Source organism: Hypanus sabinus, unplaced genomic scaffold (genome assembly GCF_030144855.1).
Source record: "Hypanus sabinus isolate sHypSab1 unplaced genomic scaffold, sHypSab1.hap1 scaffold_180, whole genome shotgun sequence".
Taxonomy (NCBI): Eukaryota; Metazoa; Chordata; class Chondrichthyes; order Myliobatiformes; family Dasyatidae; genus Hypanus; species Hypanus sabinus.
This window is the reverse complement of record NW_026779887.1, coordinates 711,253-731,896: the sequence shown is the minus strand read 5'-3', so window position 1 is coordinate 731,896 and position 20,644 is coordinate 711,253. Positions and strand designations below refer to the sequence as shown.

General features: G+C 41.7%; 1 protein-coding gene across 1 annotated transcript in view; it reads left to right on the top strand.

The window, feature by feature from the left end:
• Window positions 1–7,713, top strand: part of LOC132387384 (NACHT, LRR and PYD domains-containing protein 3-like) — a 37,725-nt gene extending 30,012 nt beyond the window's left edge. The window contains exons 12-13 of the mRNA XM_059959759.1: window positions 6,305–6,472; window positions 6,586–7,713. Of these exons, the coding sequence (XP_059815742.1) occupies window positions 6,305–6,472; window positions 6,586–6,673 (256 nt within the window). The 3' untranslated portion in view covers window positions 6,674–7,713. The remainder of the gene's footprint in view (window positions 1–6,304; window positions 6,473–6,585) is intronic.
• Window positions 7,714–20,644: the final 12,931 nt, after the last annotated feature.

Here is a 20,644-nt window from a genome sequence, read left to right as displayed (position 1 = left end):
AAAGACTACATAAGCAATGGTTACAGTATAAATGAGTATTCCCAAATCATGGACGATACAAGTAACATATAAACAAGGCAAGCCTAGGTATATCATAACATATATTAAAAAAAACAGGAAAAAGAAAACATAAATTATGCAAAGAAAATCTAATAATCTAATAACTAATAAGGAAAATAAAATTAAAAAGGAAAAACGAGAAAAAGAAAAAGGGCTGTTTATACTATCTCATGAAAATACAAAATCATCAGTGTTGTCAACTCCGATCCTCTCAACATATATAAAATGGAAACTGGAAATACAAATAGGCTTGGATCAAGTTCATAATACATCATATGAAAATATTGAATTAATGGTCTCCATTTCTTTTCAAATTTAATAGAAGTATCAAATACAACACTTCTAATTTTTTCTGAATTTAGACGTAAAATAGCTTAGGAAAACCAATGAAATAAGGTAGGAGGACTAATTTCTTTCCCATTCAACAAAATGGATCTTCTAGCCATTAATGTAAGAAATGCAATTATTCGACAAGCAGAAGAGGATAAATGGAGTGAGTCCATCACTGGCATAACAAAATTTGCAGTAGTAGGATGAGGTTGTCAATCAGTGTTCAGTACCGTAGAAATAATATCAAAAATGTATTTACAATATTTTTTCAAAAGTGGACACGACCAGAACATTTTAGCTAAAGACGAGATCTCAGAATGACATCTGTCACAAATAGGATTTATATAGGAATAAAAATGAGGCAATTTATCCTTGGACATATGAGCCCTATGCAAAACCTTAAACTGTATTAATGAATATTTAGCACATATAGATGATATATTAACTAATTGAAGAATTTTATCCCAATTCTCAATAGGGATAGTAAGGTTATGTTCTCTTTCCCAATCATTTTTAATCTTATAGAAGGGATCCGAATGTATCTTCATAATTATATTGTGAAGTTTTGATATTAGCCCTTTCTGAGGAGGATTTAATTCAAACAATTTCTCCAAAATACCGGAAGTCACAAAATTTGGAAAAGTAAGAAGTACAGTATTTAAGAAATTCCTGATATGTAAATATCTAAAAAAATGAAATCTAGGAAAATTTTATTTATTAGATAATTTTTCAAAAGACATAAAACAATTATCCAAAAATAAATCAGAAAGACGTAGTAATCCTTTAATCTTCCAAGCTGAATAAGCTTGGTCTGTAATAGAAGGATAAAAAAAGAAATTGGATACAATAGGAATATTTAAGACAAACTGAGCCAACACAAAAAATTTCTGAAATTGAAACCATATCCGTAAAGTATGTTTAACTATCGGGTTGTCAGTTCATTTCGGCAATTTAGAAAGAGCAAAGGGAAGAGAAGTCCCTAAAATAGAACCCAATGAAAATCCTTATACAGATTTAATTTCCAGGTTCACCCAATGAGGGCTAAAAGATATATCCCAATCTTTTAACCAACTTATCAAATATCGGATCTTAACTGCCCAATAATAAAATCTAAAATTAGGCAATGCCAATCCACCTTCCTTCCTTGCCTTCTGTAAATATGTTTTACCTAAACTAGGATTATTATTCTGCCATTATATATGTGGAAATTTTTGAATCAACATTAGCAAAAAAAGATTTCGGAATTAAAATTGGTACCGCTTGAAATATATATAAAAACTTGGGTAAAATATCCATATTAATAGCATTAATCTGAACTATCAGAGATACTGGTGAACATTTAGTAAACAAACATTTAATCTGATCGATTAGGGGTAAAAAAATTAACCTTAAATAAGTCCTTATAGATTTTTGTGATTTTAATCCCTAAGTAAGTAAAAGAGTCATTAACTAATTTAAAAGGTAAATTTTCATAAATTGGAAACTATTTAAAGGAAACAATTCACTCTTATACCCGGAAATATTACTAAATTGAGCCAACAATGATATAACTGCAGGATTGGATTTCTCAGGATCAGAAATAAATAGTAATAAATCATCTGCATATAATGATAGCTTATACATATATCTGTCCCACGATTAATGCCAAAAATGGTCTGTGATTCTCTGATAGCAATTGCCAAGGGTTCTAAAGCAATATCAAATAATAATGGACTAAGATGACAGCCTTGTCTAGTAACCGGAAATAAACGAAAAAAGGGAGATCTTTGATTGTTAATAAGCACCGACGCTACTGGAGTATGATATAACAGTTTAATCCAGGAAATCAATGTCGGACTAAAATTAAACTTCTCAAGTACAGTAAATAAGTATGGCCATTCAACTCTATCGAATGCTTTCTCCGCATCTAATGGAATGACACAATCTGAAGTGCTATGTGAAGGAGTATAAACAATATCAATTAATTTCCTAACATTGAAAAAAGAATAGCGAATTTTAATAAAACCAGTTTGGTCTTCCGAAATAATCTGGGGTAATACCTTCTCCAGCCTGGATGCCAGTAACTTGGAAAAGATCTTGAAATCTACATTCCATAAAGATATTGGTCTATAGGATGCACAGTCAGTAGTGTCCTTATCTTTCTTCAATATTAAAGAAATGGAAGCTCTATAAAAAGATTGTGGCAGATTACCCAATCTAATTGCTTCTTCAAAAACCCTGCATAACCAAGGAGAAAGAGTAGCGGATAAACATTTAAAAATATCTACTGTATACCCATCTGGACATGGGGCTTTCCCAGAATTCATAGAGGAAATAACCCCTTTAATTTCTGCATCTGTAATAGGAGTTTCTAATATTGAAAGATTATCTGATGATAATTTTGGAAAATTCAATTACCCTAGAAAAAACACTCATGGTATTATGATAAAGAGGGATTTCAGAATGATGCAGGGAGGTATAAGAATCTTGAAATGATTTGTTTATCTCATCATGGTTAACTGTCAGATCCCCATTCTGCTGATCAATCTTATTAATTTGACGCTTAACCAAAGCTTTCTTCAATTGACTAGCTAACAGTTTACCCGATTTATCACTATGTATATAAAAATCAGATCTGGTTTTTATTAAGTGATTTTCAATCGAAGATGTAAGTAATAAACTATGTTCCGTTTGAAGTTCAACCCTTTGTAAAGCTCCTTACTAGGAGTAGTCGAATCTTTCTTGTCAATCTCTTTAATTTTATCAGCCAATAAAAGAGTTTCCTGCTTAATGCGTTTTTTCCAGACCAACAGAGTAGGAGATAATCTGTCCACGTATGTATGCTTTAAAAGTGTCCCAAAGTGTTCCGCAAGAAATATCATCCATGGAATTAGTTGAAAAGAAGAAATCGATCTGTTCCTACATAAATTTAATAAAATCCGGATCTTGCAATAAGGTAGAATCAAATCGCTATTGTCTTGCACTAGAAGCTGTATCTGTAAATGTAATAGAAAGTTTTCATGGAGCATGGTCAGAGCTGGCTATAATATCATAAGTACAATCAATTACCGATGTAATAAAACAAGAGTCAATAAAAAATAATCAATTCTCGAGTAGGAATGATAAACCTGTCTGAAAAATGAAAACTCTTTGTCCTTAGAATGCCGAAATCTCCAAATATCAAAAATTCCATTATCAGTCAAAAAAGAGTTAATATAAGTGGCCAACGTATTAGGTAAAGTCTGAGTAAATATAGATTTATCCAACAAAGGATTTAAACAACAATTAAAGTCACCACCCATTATTAACTTATATTCATTTAGATTAGGTAGAGAAGTAAATTGGGACTTATAAAAATCGGGACAATCCACATTTGGAGCATAAAGATTAACCATCGCAAACTTTTTGTTAAAATTATCAAAAATCTACCATTCGGATCCAAAAAGATATCGTGTTGGACAAATGCAATAGAGGAGTCAATAAAAATTGAAACTCCCTTTACTTTAGCACTCGAATTCGAATGGTACTGTTGATCTCACCAAAACCAAAAAAAGTGATAAATGCCCTCTTTCCTCACATGAGTTTCTTGTACAAATATAATATGAGCATTAAGTCTTTGGAATACTTTGATAATCTTTTTCCGTTTAATCAGATGGTTTGAGCCATTAGTATTCCAAGACACAAAATTAATGGTCTGAGCCATATTTCTGAAATGAACCCTGTGGTATATAAAGAGTTAACCAATTTATGAACTAATGCACCGGAAGAGGAACAAAAATAAGGGGAGGACCCGGAAATGACTACATCCCGGACATTTTAGTAGTTTAAAATCAGCCCAATTGAAGAAACTAATAAAAACTGATGTAAAAAAACATAAGATTTAGAAAGAAAAAACACCCCCCACCCAAGAGGAAAAGGCTGGGAAAAAGAAGAAATGAAACTAAATCTACCCCATATCAGCTGAAGACAACTCCGTATATAAAGGATAAAAAAGATCCACCCAAACTCTAAAGAAATAATAATCACTATACTGAAACCAAACTTCGTAATATAATTGGTAGTAAAAAAAACAACAAAAAGAATATGATCACTAGTAACTTATAAATCGGGTTAAAACCCAAACAAACCAACAAAAAAAAAATAACTGTGATAAGAAATGCATTATAGGAAGAAGACGAGAGAAAAAAAAAGGGGAAATCAAATAAAAAGCCAAAAATATTTTAGAGAAGAAACCCCCATCTTAGTAAAACAAATTCGCCTTCGAAGGATTAATAATAATGACCAAAGATAAAGTACAGTGGTTGAAGTAAGTAAAATAAAAATATTAGTATGTCGAAAAAAAACTTTAATTAGAGTATAAAATATAGAGTAAACCTACACCAATAGCCAGAAACAAAATCTGGTTTTGGAAACAAAAGCCATCTTGCACGATCAAAATCACTTATTTATTGGAGATGAGAATCCGTAGCAGTAGGGAAGTTCTCATTCAGAAAGCTTCTCACTTCAGATGTAGAAAAGAAAACACGCCATTGTGCATTCGGAGGCAAGATTCTGAGCTTTGCAGGGTATAAGAGCGCAGGTTTTAGATTTTTCTCATAACATTGGGACATCAGAGGTTTAAAAAGAAGCCTTGCCTTCATAACTTCAGGACTAAAATCTTCCACTAATTGAAAATTGAATTCTTGAAATTTGACCAACCCAACACGCCGAGCCACACGAATAAGTTGCTCTTTAACATGCACATAATGAGATCGGACAATTACAACCGGTGGTTTAGCTGAAGCACTTGGTGATCGACGCATAATTCTGTGAGCGCGTTCAAGTAACGGAGGACTGTCTGGGAATACAGAAGGGAACACATCCTTTAAAAGTTTGAGCAAAGTACTTTGAGGGGTCCCCTTTTTCAATACCTTCTGGGAGACCAAGTATGCGTAAGTTTTGCCTTCTGGACCGATTCTCAAAATTGACACTCTTGGCTTTTAAGTGTTTCCATCTGTTTAATCATCGAAAGTAATTTCTGCTCCAGTTTTTCAATTATCAAGTCTCGCTTCCGAGCGTCCTCTTGCAAAGTTGCGATTATAACTTGCTGCTGGTTAACTACTGAATCCGTCTTATCCATATAATTTTGAAATGCCTTTATAACTTGTTTGAAAATTTGTCGTTGTTCTTCAAATTTTTCATTTAAAACCTCCAATAATATTTCATAAGTCCATATTTCAGTGCGCTTAGGATCAGTCTTTTTTTTCTTCCCGTTCCCGTTAGCATCCTTTCCAGGTTCTCGCCTTTTAGATCTAAGAGCCACTTCTGTATTCATTTCTTCAAAAATTCACAATAAACTCTTAAAGATAAGTCCAAAAATGGAGCAAGAATCTATTGGTGTAGGTAAAAGTAAGTTAGATAAGGGTGATCATAGGTTAAAAAAAGTAAAGGTTATGGAGCGATTCTGAAACAGTGCTCACTCCATGAGCGTCTCCTGCTGACTCCTAGAGCAATGAATCTTATAGGAGTCATAATATGGTCTCTCTCCCCCGGTGTTACCTCGCCCTTGTCTAAAGCAAATGTTCCAGTCCCAACATGTTTTTGTTCCATCTCTTTCTCTCTCATTAGCAGCCTGGCAACAGTAACGGTTTGTAATTCTCCCAGGGGAGGGGGACATGGGCAACCTTGCACCCTTCTGCCCATCAGAGCCGTTCATCCTTCGTAACAAAGCTGAGAATGGTGCTTACCAGCAAGACACTGCTCGGGGGAGTTTTGGAAAAGGTCTTGACAAAGTGAGAAGACACGGAGTTGTGGAAAGAATGGTCTGTTTCACTTTTTGTGGTGCCATGACCCAAGACTCACTAACTCTATCATACATATTAGTTTCAGTGTGAATATATATAAAAGCACACACACGGTTAATCTGACTCTTCTTCTTAATCTCTCTGATCCCCAGTCTGTACAATAACGGTTTGAGTGATTCCTGCACGGAGTCCCTGTGCTTCGTTCTCAACAAAATGAGTTCACTGAAAATTTTGGACCTTGGAGGAAACTCCTTCACAGACAAATCCACCGACTCCTTCCGCAAGCTGATACTACGACGCAAGAGTTTGAGGCACATCACGTGAGTATCAATATTAATGTTTAATGTCATAGAAATTCATTGGGTTTCCTGGCGATATTTCATGTTGTTATTGACACTGTATTACATCCTCTGTATTTTTACATTTGTTTCAGGCTGAGGGGGAATCGATTCACTGCAGATGGGCAGAATCATCTGTTGTCATTACGGGGAAGCAGACGTGGTCTTAATGTTACTGTGTGAGTCATTCAAATGTAGAATTTTATCTCCTGGACAGAATAGCATTCGTCAATTTCACTGTGGCACTAGATTTAAAACCTAAACATCTACAGTTCTAGATGAGTGTGTGCCTCCACACATCATCAGTGGCCCCAGTGCAGTTTTGGGTGTCATAGCTGCAGGGTCGCTTGCCCGATCTCTCAGTGTCTGACATCTGAGCTCTATGGAAATGCCCAGACAAAAGTGACCAAACACGAAGAAATCTGCAAATGCTGGAAATTCAAGCAACACACACCAAACAATGCTGGAGGAATGCAGCAGGCCGGGCAGCATCTATAGGGAGACGTACAGTCAAGATAATAAGAGATTACAATTTTTTTTCAGTTAGTCCTGATGAAGGGTCTCAGTACAAAGCATCGACTGTACTTCTTCCTATAGATGCTGCCTGGAGTGCTGCGTTCCACCAGCATTTTTGGAAATGGCCAAAGATGGGCTCCAGCTATACTGCAAAGCGATAGGAGGAATCCAAGTCGTTCAAGCTAGATTTAAATTCATCTGGGTATTACTTTGTTTTATTGTGTTGTGGATTTTCTGAGAAGAAAGCACGACATCGCCCCCACTTCCTCAGGATCCTGCAGAGGATGGATCATGGATCATGCCATTGAATATCTTGACAAGCCTCAATAGATGGATGGTGAAAAGTGTGCTGACTGCCTGCATTCCAGCCTGGTATGGAAACTCCGCCTTTCAGTGGGAAATCCTGCAAAATGTACTGGATTTGGCCCAGTATATCACAGGTGAAACCCTCTCAAGCATTGAGCACATCGACATGAATCATTGCAGTGGAAAAGCAGCATCCATCATCAAAGATCCTCACCACCCAGGTCATGGTCTTTTCTTGCTGCTGCCATCACGCGTACGGTACCAGAGCCTCAGGACTCGCACCACCGGGTCTAAGAACAGTTACTACCCATCAATCATCGGGAACTTGAGGAAAAGGGAATTGCTACTCTCATTTAAGGACTCTGTTGTATTGTTACTTTAAGCTTGTTATTTATTGCTCTTTATTTATAACTGCAGTTGTACAGTTTGTTAACTGTTCCTAATGATTGCAGTTTATCGTTACTTGCAAAGTATGCCCACTGGAAAAAAAAAGTCAGGGTTGTATGTGGTGATATGTTTGTATTCTGATAATAAATTTTACTTTGAATTTTGAACTTCCGAACTTTGTAGATTTTAGCTTCGATAGAAAATTATCAGTATGGCAAAGGCAGTGAAAGTAGTCAAAATCCCAGCTGCAGCGAGGCACAGTTAGTCAGGACGCTCGCTTGGTGCCAGGTCACAAATGTATTATGAATTTTGGGCACTTCTCTATATACCTTGCACATTCTCACTATGACCACAAGGATTCATTCACTTTTTTTTCCTGTATCATAAAGGCACGAAGGTCAGTTGTATTAATTGCCAGCTGTCCGTTTTCTCCAGTGTGTCAATGTTTAATGTGCGAGGCACAGTCATTGTGTGAATTAATTCAATTTTCCCTTTGCCACCCCCCAAAAAAATCAGTGTACCCAAGAAAGTGAGGGCAAGAGGAGAAAATGGAAATAGATGCATTAATTCACTACACCCTAAACCATTATGATAAGTGCAGAGAGGTAAGAGTGTGCAGGGTGGGGAGAGAAGAAGGGCAAGATGTGTGTGTGTGTGTGTGTGTGTGTGTGTGTGTGTGTGTGTGTGTGTGATGTTAACAGATGGTTGGTCTATCAGGGACCAATCACATGATAAATTGACAGCGTTCCTCTAACTCTGAAACATTTGAGAAGTTTTACTGCTATTCTGCTCTTCACAAATTCCATCCATCCCGTACAGAGGCAGGTGGCGGGTGCTTTGGGTGGCTGGAGGATGCAGAAAGAACTTAAGCAGCTTCTCGACACTGACTGCACCGGCGGCGTTCAGTTTTTAATACGCCACACGACAGTGCCAGCTGATGCTATAAGTTATAACAGGGTCAGCATCCGAGAAATACTAATTGTATAAATTGATCCGTGATCTGACCAGTAACACCAAAGATAACAGACATACCGCAGCATAAGTTATTTACCTATAGTGCTTTATGCCATGGATCTGTTGTAATGTGGAAAGGTTTACACACATTGCAAGCTTGATCGGGGTATGTGCCATTTTTATGTGGAATTGGATTCACTGTGTGAAGGAAATAGAACACATTTCACAGAAAATCTGTATGTGACACTCTCTTTCATGCTTCCCGCCAGACTGTAATGGTGTAGACAAATGTCCACTTTACAAATCAATCACATCAGGGAAATTAACCAAATATTGCATAATATCATGTTATAGTCATTTGATTTATAATCAAAAGGTAAATTTTTGTTTCCGTGCATTGGGACACCAATAAAGAAATGGTTCTGCTTAGTTTGAGTGTTGGCTCTTATTAGTCAATGCTTGAAAATACCAGGCTTTGCTTCAAACCGAGCCCCTCTTTGTCACTTTGTAGATATCTCGTGTCTCCTTGTCTGAGAGGAGCAACTTTTGGATTGTCAGATGCTCGTTTTGAAACTGTGATAAAACATTACTGCTCACAGCTTCACTCTAACAGAACAGGACTTGGGCCTGAATTTCCATAACTTCAAACACCAGGGCGACCACCCTGCCATCGCAGGTGACGTCTTGTTTCCAATGTTATTGCCCTATCAGTCCTGATACTGACTATCCGATCTCCGTGAAGTCCTCACTGAACTGTTAATGTGATGATGCAATCCTATTGTTCGCGATGATTGCCACACTTTAAAACACAATATCCGTTTACCTGTCTGACGTGAGTCAAATATCTTGCTGGTCGTGACATCGGGGTGTCGCGTCTCTGCTGTGCCCCCAATAGAACATGAACACTTTGTTCAAACATTGACGAGGTAATTGTGAACTAACATTGGAAGTGATGTCACTCATGTACTGTTCCGACCGGTGATACAACAGTGAGACTGGGGAATAATGCTGCTTATCATTGTCTACACCGATTGCCAAAGACGATTCACTGGCTCTAATCTAAGTACTGCAGCTGTACATTGAGTCCCTCCCAAGCTGCAGGATGACAGAGATTTCTCTGTTTAAGTTTACAACATTCCTAAATGGAAGGGTGAATAGACAGTGATTATGACCCACATTGGAACCAATGCCATTGGCAGGAAAAGTGGCGTGAACCCGGCACCCAAGAGGACATAGGGTGCTTTCTGGTTTGTTTTTCGCTCAGGTAAGTCAACTGATGACACCACGGCCTCTGCCCTTCACTTCGTCCTGCACCGCCTGGAAAATGGTATCTCATATGACAGGATGTTATTTATCGACTTTCTCTCAGCATTATCTCACAATAATCTCTGAGGCTGATATCCTCGTTGGTTCCTAACACTCCTCCCTGTAACTGCAGTTTGGAGTTTTAAAAACAAAGTCCACAGTCATCACTTGTGACAAAAACATCCCTAACTTCATCAGGGTGAGCGCTGGCCTTCCCAGGGTTGTGTGCTCAGCCCACGGCTGATGCACGACTCTACTGCTCGATCCAGTTCAAACCAAATCACCAGGCTCCGCGATGACACAACAGTGGATTGACTCATCAGCAATGAAAATGCGATGATGCACAGAGAGGAGAGAGAGCGGATGGTAGAATAGTGCGATCACAGCTCCTTGAGCCGCAATGTTCAAACTGACTGCTCCTTGCAGCACATGAGCGGCTCATCAGCCAAGACAGGGGACTACGTTTCTGAGCGTGAAGGTAACAGACAATTTCTCCTGGTCTCTCAATCCCACCTCTTTTATCAGGATATCATAACTTCTCCATTTGCTGAGTAGAGGCAAGCAGGGAGGGCTCTCTTCCCCACCCCTCTCCACCCCGCACCACCAATCTAAATAATTTTACTTGAGTACCATCAAGAGTGGCCTGACAAGTTGCATCACCATCTGGTACAGGAATTGCAAGGTGTCTGACTGAAAGACCTAACGAAGGATTGATGTGATCAGCTGGACCTCCCTTCCACTCGACTGAGATCCGTATTAGGTGTGGAGGGAATGCAGGCCCTTCGCATCGTCAATTACCCTTCCTGTCTGTCCAACAATCTCTATGACCCCTTAACATTAGAGAGGATGTACCGTAGCAATGAGAAAAACCTTGAGAATGGGAAACAGTTTCTTCCCCAGGCAATGAGAATATTGTACCCCATGCCACCAGTCGCTTACCCTTTAACTTGTGTCGTAAGTTAGAAAGTTTATACCGGAAGACCATAAAATATCGGATTAGAATAGGTCATTTTGTCTATTGATTCTGTGCTGCAATTCATCATATTTGATCCATCTATCCTCTCAGCCTGCCTTCTGCCCGTATCCCTTCATGTTCCGACCACTCAAGAATATATCAACCGCTGCTTTAGATATACAGAAAGATTTGACCTCCAAAGCTGCTTGTGGCAAGAATTGCACGGAATTATTCCTCTCTGGATAGAGAAATTCCTCCTCATTTCTGTACAAAAATGGTGCCGCTGTATTCTGAAGCTATGACCTGTTCCGAGACTCTGAACAACAGCGAACACCTCCTCTGTGTCCGCTCTATCACGACCTTGCATCATTTGATAGGTATAAATTCTCATTCTTCCGAATTCTAGTGAATACAGTCCCAGTGCCACCAGGCGCTCTTCATGTAACAAGCCATTCAATAATGTTTTAATGAGCCTACTTTGAACCTTCTCCCGTTTCAACACATCCTCTAAAGATTAACGGCCCAAACCTACTCGCAATACTCCACGTGAGTCCACTTCAGTGCTTTATAGAGTCTCAGCATTACTTCATTGCACTTATATCCCAGTTGTCTTGAAATGAATGCTAGCGTTGCATTTGCCTCTCGTGGCATAGATTAAAGAGGCAAATTAACTTTTAGAGAATCCTGCACAAGGTCTTTCATCCAGTTTCACGACTTTTTTTTTGTATTTTCTTTCCATTTCGAGAGCAGTCGACTCTTTCATTTCCTCTACCAAAGTGCAGGACCATACGCTTCCTGGCACTGTATTCACTCTGCCATTTAGTTTACCCATTCACCTAATCTGTACGACCTTCTGTAGCCACTCTACTTCCTCAAAACAACCTGCTCCTCCTTCAGGTTTTATACTGCCTGCAAACTTTGCAACAAAGCCATCAATTCCGTCATCAAACTCATTGACATATATCCTTAAAAGAATCGGTCTCAACACAGACTCTATGGAGTACCTCTTGTCACCGGCGGCCAAACAGAAAATGCTCCCTTTTCGGCACTCTTCGACTCCTGTCCTAATCAGCCGTTGCGTTATCCATGCTGTCATCTTTCCTATAGTACCATGGGCTCATAGCTTGTTAAGCAGTCTTATTTGGCACAACTTGCCAAATGCCTTCTAAAAAATCAAGTATGGTCATCAACAGATTCTCCTTTATCTATCCTACTTGTTATTTCTTGAATGATTTCTTCAAAGATTGTAAAGGCAAGGTTTTCCCTTGCAGAAACCATGCAGAGTATGGCCTGTTATTTTTTCATGTTCCTCCGAGTCCCATGAGACTTCATCCTTATTATTCGACTACAACATCTGTTCAATCACTGATACCAAACTATCTGGCCCGTACTTTCTGGCTCTCTCCCTTCCTGAAGAGTGGAGTGACTTTTGCAATTCTCCAGTCTTCCAGAACCAGACCGGAACCTCGTGCTACTTAAAAGGTCATTGTCAATGCCTCCACGATCTCCCCCACAGTTTCCGAAGAACATTCTCTCTAGTTATGGTACCTTTACAAACTCCATGACCCCTGACACCTTCAACTGCCGCTGTACAGTTCCTGTCTTCCACCGTGAAGACTCAGGAAAAATATTATTTAGCTTGTCTCCAGTTACTACCTCTTCAGATTCGTTTTCCAGCAGTCTGACAGTCACTCTCGCCCTTTTTCAGATTTTATGTATCTGAAGAGACGTTTGGAATCCTCCTTAACCGCATTGGCTGGTTTAGTTTTGTATTATATCTTTACTTTCTTAATGATTTAGTTGTTGCCTGTTGATTTTTTAAAAGCTTCCCAATCCTCTAACCTTCCACTAATATTCGCTCCATTGCATGCCTCCTCTTTGGCTTTTATGTTCTCTTTGACTTCCCTTATTAGCCACCGTTGTGTCATCTTTCCTTCAGAATTCTTCTTCCTCTTTGGGATGTATATAGCCTCTGCCTTCCAGCTTACTTCCAGAAATTACAGCCTTTGATACCCTTCTTTTCCAATTAATTCTGGCCAACTTCACTCACATGACTCTGTAGTTCCCTTGACTCCACTGAAATTCTGGACCGTCCGATTCTAGCTTCTCCGTTTTAAAGTTCGGTGCGAATTCCTTGATACTGTGATCACTTGCCTCTAAGCGATCTTTTACCTGAAGCTGTCTAATCAATTATGGTCCATTGCTCAACACCCAATCTGGAATATCTGAATCCATAGCGGCTCTAAAAAGCTATTTCATAGGGACTTTGGAAATTCCCCCTCGTGGAATCAAGCACCAAATTGATTTTTCCATTCTACCTGCATATTACAATGGCCACTGTAATCTTACCCATTTGGCAAGCATTTTCCATCTCCCGTTGAAGTTTGGAGGCCAAACCCGTACTACTGTTTTAGAGCTTGTATACAAATCTCATCAGTGTCATTTTACCCTTGAAGTTCCTCACCTTTATCCGCAAAGAATCAGCATCTTCCAGTCCCATGTCTCCTCTTCCGAATAATTTGATTTTTTTTTACCAACAGATCAACGCCACCCACTCTACCTTCCTGCCTGGCTTTTCGATACACCGTGTATCCTTGGATACGAAGCTCCAGGCTGTTTATTTTTTCTTTCAGCCACTATTCATTTCTGCCCTGAACCCCACCCCCCACCCCGCGCCTATATTTTTCAGAAATGCCTATAACATCATTCTGATTTGCAATTGTGCTGCAGGTTCATCTGTCTTAGTCTGTATACTGCCCCATTCAAATATAACATCTTCAGTTCTGTATGCACCCTTTTCGATATTGTCCACCATTTATATTGCATCTTGTTGACTTTAATTTTGCCCCATCGACAGCCCCTCCTCACTACATTTTGTCCCAGTCTACCAACCAGCTCCCTCATCTTCAGCTCGTTTATCCAACTTTCCTACCATATTTCTTCTATTGAAATACATGCAGCTCGGGTCAGTAGTCACACCATGCTCAACCTGAGATTCCTTGATACGTCTGTAGTCTTTCCAGCATCTCCTTCCACAACTCAACATTAACTGTTCTGGCATTCTGGTTTCCATGTCCCTGTAAAATAATGCAGTGTATTGTGGCTAAGGATATCTTGGATAAGTCGCTCAACTGGGTCTTCCACTGGATACAATTCAGTTGCACCGGCGCTGCATCTAGAAAGGGGGCCCTGTCAAAACCATGGATTCGACAGGCAGCAGAGACGGCAATCACGCTCATAAAGATGTACGTTATTTTTATTTCCTTGTTATAATATTTAACTCTGTTCTTTCTGTCGTAGACTTGAACCCAGTACAAAAATGCCTCGCTCCCTGATTGGTTTCGGCTTAGCCTGAGAAATTGGGCTGTTCACGAAAACTGACTCCGTGTATACATTTTATATTTAGTTACTACTTTCAGCCGCAGTGTCGGCTTCATTTTCCATTTGAGAGTTTTATTTAATGGCCCTGTTTGGCTTAGTGCTTACTTTCTTTTCTCTCTAACTCTGTTCACATAGTCCGTGGACTATCGACTAGCTTCAGTGTCTCTCCCTCTGCACTCGGGCCACATCTGAACCTTGTGACAAGTGTCGACCACACAAAGATGGACCCATCAGAGCGAGGAGAGAGAGAGAGAGAGAGAGAGAGAGAGAGAGAGAGAGAGAGAGAGAGAGAGAGAGAGAGAGAGAGAGAGAGAGAGAGAGAGAGAGAGAGAGAGAGAGAGAGAGAGAGAGAGAGCAGCTAAGCATAGCCTGGGATTCATTGGTCAGGTAAGATACAAACTACAGTCAATGGAATCTGTTCTGAGTGAAGTTAATGAGGCGATGGGGCAGATAATCTCCTGCCGACACGCCCCGTCTCATCTGGAAGAACAGGTATCGACCCCAGCCGCAATAGTTGAACAGCTCACGGCTGTCAGTCGGACTCAGATGTCAACGATCAGGCTCTCACAGCCGCCATCGACGAATTTACTGTAGACAGCCAGCATCAGCTGACAGCCATTAACTTTATCTCCAATGCAATTCAGAAACCTCTGGCTGTCTCAGTCCCACTCCTAGCATCTGATAAGCCCTTCTTTTCGGCTGCTCCGACAATCTCCGCTCACACGCCCGGACCTGAACTGACTCTGGCCTTCGGACCTCCACAGACACCCGCGTCCTTTCAGGAACCGAGTATTTCACAACCAGGCGGATATTATGCTGATCCCGATTGTCGCAGGATGTTTATTACCAAATGCGTGCTGATATTCCATGCCAAGCGTGGTCGTTTTGGTGACGATGGGCGAAAACTGGCGTACATGGTCCATCTTCCAGTTGGACTTCCACTCAGCTTGCTCGACGTTTTACGGGAACATTTAAATTCCGCACGCTTGCAATAGAGAGGGAATGGTGTCAGATATCTCTCATCACTGCCTTCCGTGTGGACGTAATGTAGGGGTTATGTAATGTAATGTAAGGGTAATGTAGCGTGAGATCGCTGTCCGGGACGAGCAGGATAGTCTGGATGAAATGATTAATCTGGCTATTCCAGTTGACGACCGGGTAAACGACTGGCTCCTCTCTCGTCACACAGCATCAGGTCCACGGAGGTGCAGCTGCAATTAGGGCGCATGCTCCTGTCTCAAGAGGAACGAGAGTGGCGCAGGTAGACCGGTTCCCGACTCTATTGTGGTGATCAGGACACTTCTGGGCGGCAAGTTCCAAGCGTCCCGTAAAAGAGAATACCCGTCAGCAGGGAGGGGAATCCCGACGGATTGATTCTCTCAGCAGTCAGCTTTCTGGTAGTGGAGGTGTCAGACCCGCCGACTGTGGTGCAGCTGGGAATCTCATGGACACCTCTCCAGCTCAAAGATGGGAAGTTCCGATTCAGGAATGAAGAGAAAAAAATCAACGTCAAGGCGCTGCACGTTTGATCTCTGTGCACCGGCCATATCAAACTTTCCCCCAATCCCTCCAACGGAGAGGTAAATCACAAACACGACAATGTCTGCAGATGCTGGAAACCCAGAGCAACACGCATGAAATGCGGAAGGAACTAAGCAGGCCTGGCAGCTTCTATCGAAAAGAGTCGACAGTGGACGTTTCCAGTTGAACCCTCCTTCAGGACTGAGATGGAATGGGGGAAATATCTGAAAATAATCGGGGCGGGCGTGGAAATGAGTTGATGGGTGAAGCCAGGTAGGTGGGAAAGCTCAAGAGCAGAAGAAAATAGAATCTAATAGGAGAGGAGAGTGGAGAATCGGAGCAGTGGGCCCAGAGAGACGTGATAAGCACGTGAGAGGACGTGAATTGTCAGAGCGGAAGAGAGGGAGTGGGAGGGAGGGGCGAAGGGAAAATATGTTAATCGGAAGGAGAAATCGATATTCATGCCATCAGGTTGCGGGGGGGGGGGGGGCTACCCAGACGGAATATAAGGCGCTGATCCAGGACACTTCTGGGCGGCAAGATGAGGGTGGCCTCATCTTGGCACAAGAGGGGGCGATGGGTTGACACGTCGGATCGGGAATGGGAATCGGAATGAAAATGTTTGGACACCGGGAGGTCCCGCTGGGAGCTGATAGTTCAAAGGTCAGTTTATTATCAAAGCAGGTATCCATAAACAACTCTTGCGTTCTATTTTTCTCCAGAGAACCACAAAACATAGAAAGAGCATTAAAGTCGTTCAGAGAGAAAAATCAAACTCCCACCCCCTGCATAGAAAAGGAAAGACATCCCGATCATCAACCCCCAAAACCCACCCCTCCCGCACAAAAGGGAACGATAACATCGATCCGCCCCCCAAAAAAACAACCCTGCCCTGCACAACTGCGGAGGAGCTGGTGTCGTCAGTGTAGAAGCAGCCGCGTCGGGGCAGCGGACAAAATAGGCGACCCCGGAAGATTCACAGGTGAAATGCCGCCTCACCTGGAAGTATATCTGGACAACGGAGAGAGTCCGGCTGCCCGGCCCTTTCACTGTGAAACCCCGAACTCCAGATCAAATCCGTTCAAACGAATCTGGGCGAACTTTAATGACCAATAATTATAATTCCTCTCAGCGATCAGCTGTCTGAGTGATTCCCTGTCTCTGAGAGGAAGGGGTGTCTATGGTCCACATTGTCAGGGACGGGAGGTTTTCTGTTGTGATAATACACCGTGTGTGTACCCCGCTGGCAATTCTGGTGTTGTGACCCGAATCGAGACAAACACCAAGCAGCCGACTCCACGAACATCACGGCACAGCTGGACACATAACCGGGGACTTAACATCTCACAACACCGGATTCAGTGATGAAACCCGTGATAAATACGAGCGCTGTCCCACAGGTGACGTCACGCAGACCCCCCCCCCACCCCCGAGCTATTAAACCTGATTCTGATTTAGATATGGGAGACCCAGTACTGGTCACATGATCCCAATTACCGCAAATCGTAGTGCGAGATTGAAGCCTTTCTATTTATTTGTGTTCCTCAGAAAAGACAACAGTTCAGTTAAGTTTCCTTATGAGGTTCCGAATCAGAAGCGCAGTCTGTCTAATATTTACACAGTAAAAGCGGGAATTTGTTTATTCTTATCACGTACTGAGATACAGTGAAAATCTTGCGTGACGTACCATCCACAGAGATCAATACATTACGACAGTACATTGAGTTGATATACGACAAAACAATAACTGTAACAAAGCATTATGGCTGCAGAAAAAATGCAGTGCAGATAGACATATGGTGCAGGGTCATGTTGGGTTACATTGTGAGGTCGAGCCATTTTATCGTTTAGTTGGCTGATAACCACAGACAGGAAGCTGTCCTTGAGCCGGGTGTTACGCGCTTTAAGGCTTTTGTGTCTCTTCCCCGATGGGGGAGCGGGTTTGCAGCAAGAATGTCCAGGTTGTGAGGATCTTTGAGTTCATATCCTGCTTTTCCGAGGCAGGGGAAGTGTAGGAAGAGTCCATGGAGGGGAGGCATGTTTTCTCTGATGTTCTCTGTTCTCCGAAGTTCTCTGCCGTTCCTTGCAGTCATGGGCAGAGCATTAGTTAAAGGAAGGCGTGAAGTATCGACAAGAAGCTCAGAGACTTCGGCCTTCACCCTGCCTTGCGTAGCTGAATCCTGGACTTTCTGTCAGATTGCCGGCAGGTGGTAAGAGTGGGCTGCCTCACCTCTGTCGCTCTGACCCTCAGCATACGTGCCCCTCAGGGTAGTCTCCTTAGCCCCTCCTTTACTACCTGTGCACCCATGATAGTGTCACCACCCTAAACACTAGAACACTACAGCACAGTGCAGGCCCTTCGGCTCTCGATGTTGTGCCGACGCATATATTCATTAAAGAAAAGTACCAAACCTACGCTACCCCGTAACCTATTATTTTTCTTTCAACCATGTGCCTGTCCAAGGGGCTCTTAAATACCCCTAATGTTTTAGCCTTCACCACTATCCCTGGCAAGTCATTCCAGGCTCCCACAACCCTCTCTGTAAAAAGCTTACCCCTGATGTCTCCCCTAAACTTCCCTCCCTTAATATTGTACATACGCCCTCTGGTGTTTGTTATTGGTGCCCTGGGAAACAGGTACTGGCTATCCACCCTATCCATGCCTCTCATAATGTTGTAGACCTCTATCAAGTCCCCTCTCATCCTTCGACACTCTAAAGAGAAAAGTCCCATCTCTGCTAACCTTGCTTCATAAGACTTGTATTCCAATCAAGACAACATCCTGGTAAATTTCCTCTGAACCCTCTCCATAGCTTCCACATACTTTCCATAATGAGGTGACCAGAACTGAACACAATACTCTAAGTGTTGTCCCACCAGAGATTTGTAGAGTTGCAACATGACCTCTTTACTCTTGAACTCAATCCCCTACTAATGGTCTAGCATCCCATAGGCCTTCTTAACTATCCTATCAACCTGTGCAGCAACCTTGAAGGATGAATGGATTTGAATCTTAAGTTCCCTCTGTTCATCCACACTCTTAAGTAACGAAAATTAACTCTGTACTCAGCCCTCTGGTTTGTCCTTTCAAAATACAACACCTCACACTCATCCAGATTTAACTCCATCTGACACTTTTCTGCCCAACTCCGCATCCTGTCTATATCCTCTTGTAACCTTCGACAACTTACAGCTCCATGAACAGCTCCTCCAATCTTCGTGTCATCCACAAACTTACTCACCCATCCTTCCACCTCTACATCCAGGTCAATTATAAAAATCACAAAGAACAGGGGTCCCAGGCCAGATCTTTGCAGCACTCCACTAGTCACCGACCGCCAGGCAGAATACTTTCCTTCCACTACTACCCTCTGCTTTCTTCCTTTAAGCCAGTTTTTTTGTCCAAACAGCCAAGGTTCCACTGAATCCTGGAGGGCCCTGTCAAATGCCTTGCTAAAATCTTTGTAGACCACATCTTCCGCCCTACCCTCATCAATTTCTTTTGTTATCTCTTCAAAAACTCAATTATGCTCGTGAGGCACGACCTTCCTTTTACAAAACCATGTTGACAATACTTGAGTAGACTGTACCTTTCCAAATGCTCGTACATCCTATTCTTATGAATCCTTTCCAGTAGTTTGCATACAACCGACCTAAGACTCACCAGTCTATAGTTCCCAGGATTCTCCCCATTACCCTTTTTAAACAAGGCAAATGCATTTGCCATTCTCCAATACTCCGGCACAACCCCTGCAGCCAAAGAGGATTCAAAGATCATAGCTACTGCTCCAGTATTCTTTTCTCTCACTTCCCACAGCAACCTGGGGTATGTCACGTCCGGCCCTGGGGATTTATAAATCTTGATGTTTTTAAGAAGGTTCAACACTTCTTCTTCCTTAATCTTCACATTGACCAGCATATAGGCCTGTTCTATTTCGACCTCACCCTAATCAATTTCCTTTTGTCTTGTGAATACTGAAGCAAAGTATTCATTTAGGACCTCCAGAACCTTTTCCGCCTCTAGGCATATGTTGCATTCTTTATCCTTTAGTGGCCCCACCTTCATTCTTATCATCCTTCTGTTCGTCACATACGCATAGAACGCCTTGGGGTTCTCATTAATCCTACATGCCACCGCCTTCTCCTGCCCCCTTCGAGCCCTCCTGTCGGTTCTTTAGCTCCTTCCTGGCTACCCAATATTTCTCATGAGGCCCTCTTACTTCCTGCTTCTTATATCTTACATATGCTTCGTCTTTCCTCTTGACGAGTTGCCTCAGGTTTTTCATCAACCCTGGTACTCTTTTCCTACCAGTTTTTCCCTTGTCTCAGTGGGACAAACCTATCCTGAACCCAGCACAAGTGCTCCCTAAACTTCCTCCACATTACTTCTGTGCTTCCACCCTTGAGCATCTGTTTCCAGTTTACTCTCGCTAGTTCCTGCCTCATCCCTTCAGTTAACTCTTCCCCAGTTAAGCACGTTCCCATTTTGTCTGTTTTTTATCTTTTTCCATAGCTATGCTGAAGCTAAGGGAGTTGTGGTCACTCTCACCAAAATGTTCCACCAGCAAGAGGTCTGTCATCTGACCAGTTTCATTACCCAGAACTAGATCCAGTATGGCCTCTCCTCTCGTCGGACGGTCCTCATGATTTGTCGGGAATCCTTATTGAACACACCTGGCAAATTTAGCCTCATCTGTTCCCCTTGCAGTCAGGAGGTGCCAGTCAATTTGAGGGAAGTTGAAATCACCCATAACTTCAAACCTGTATTTCCTGCAGCATTCTAAATTCTGCATGCTTATACTTATATTGCCCCCTGCTTGTCCCTCCGA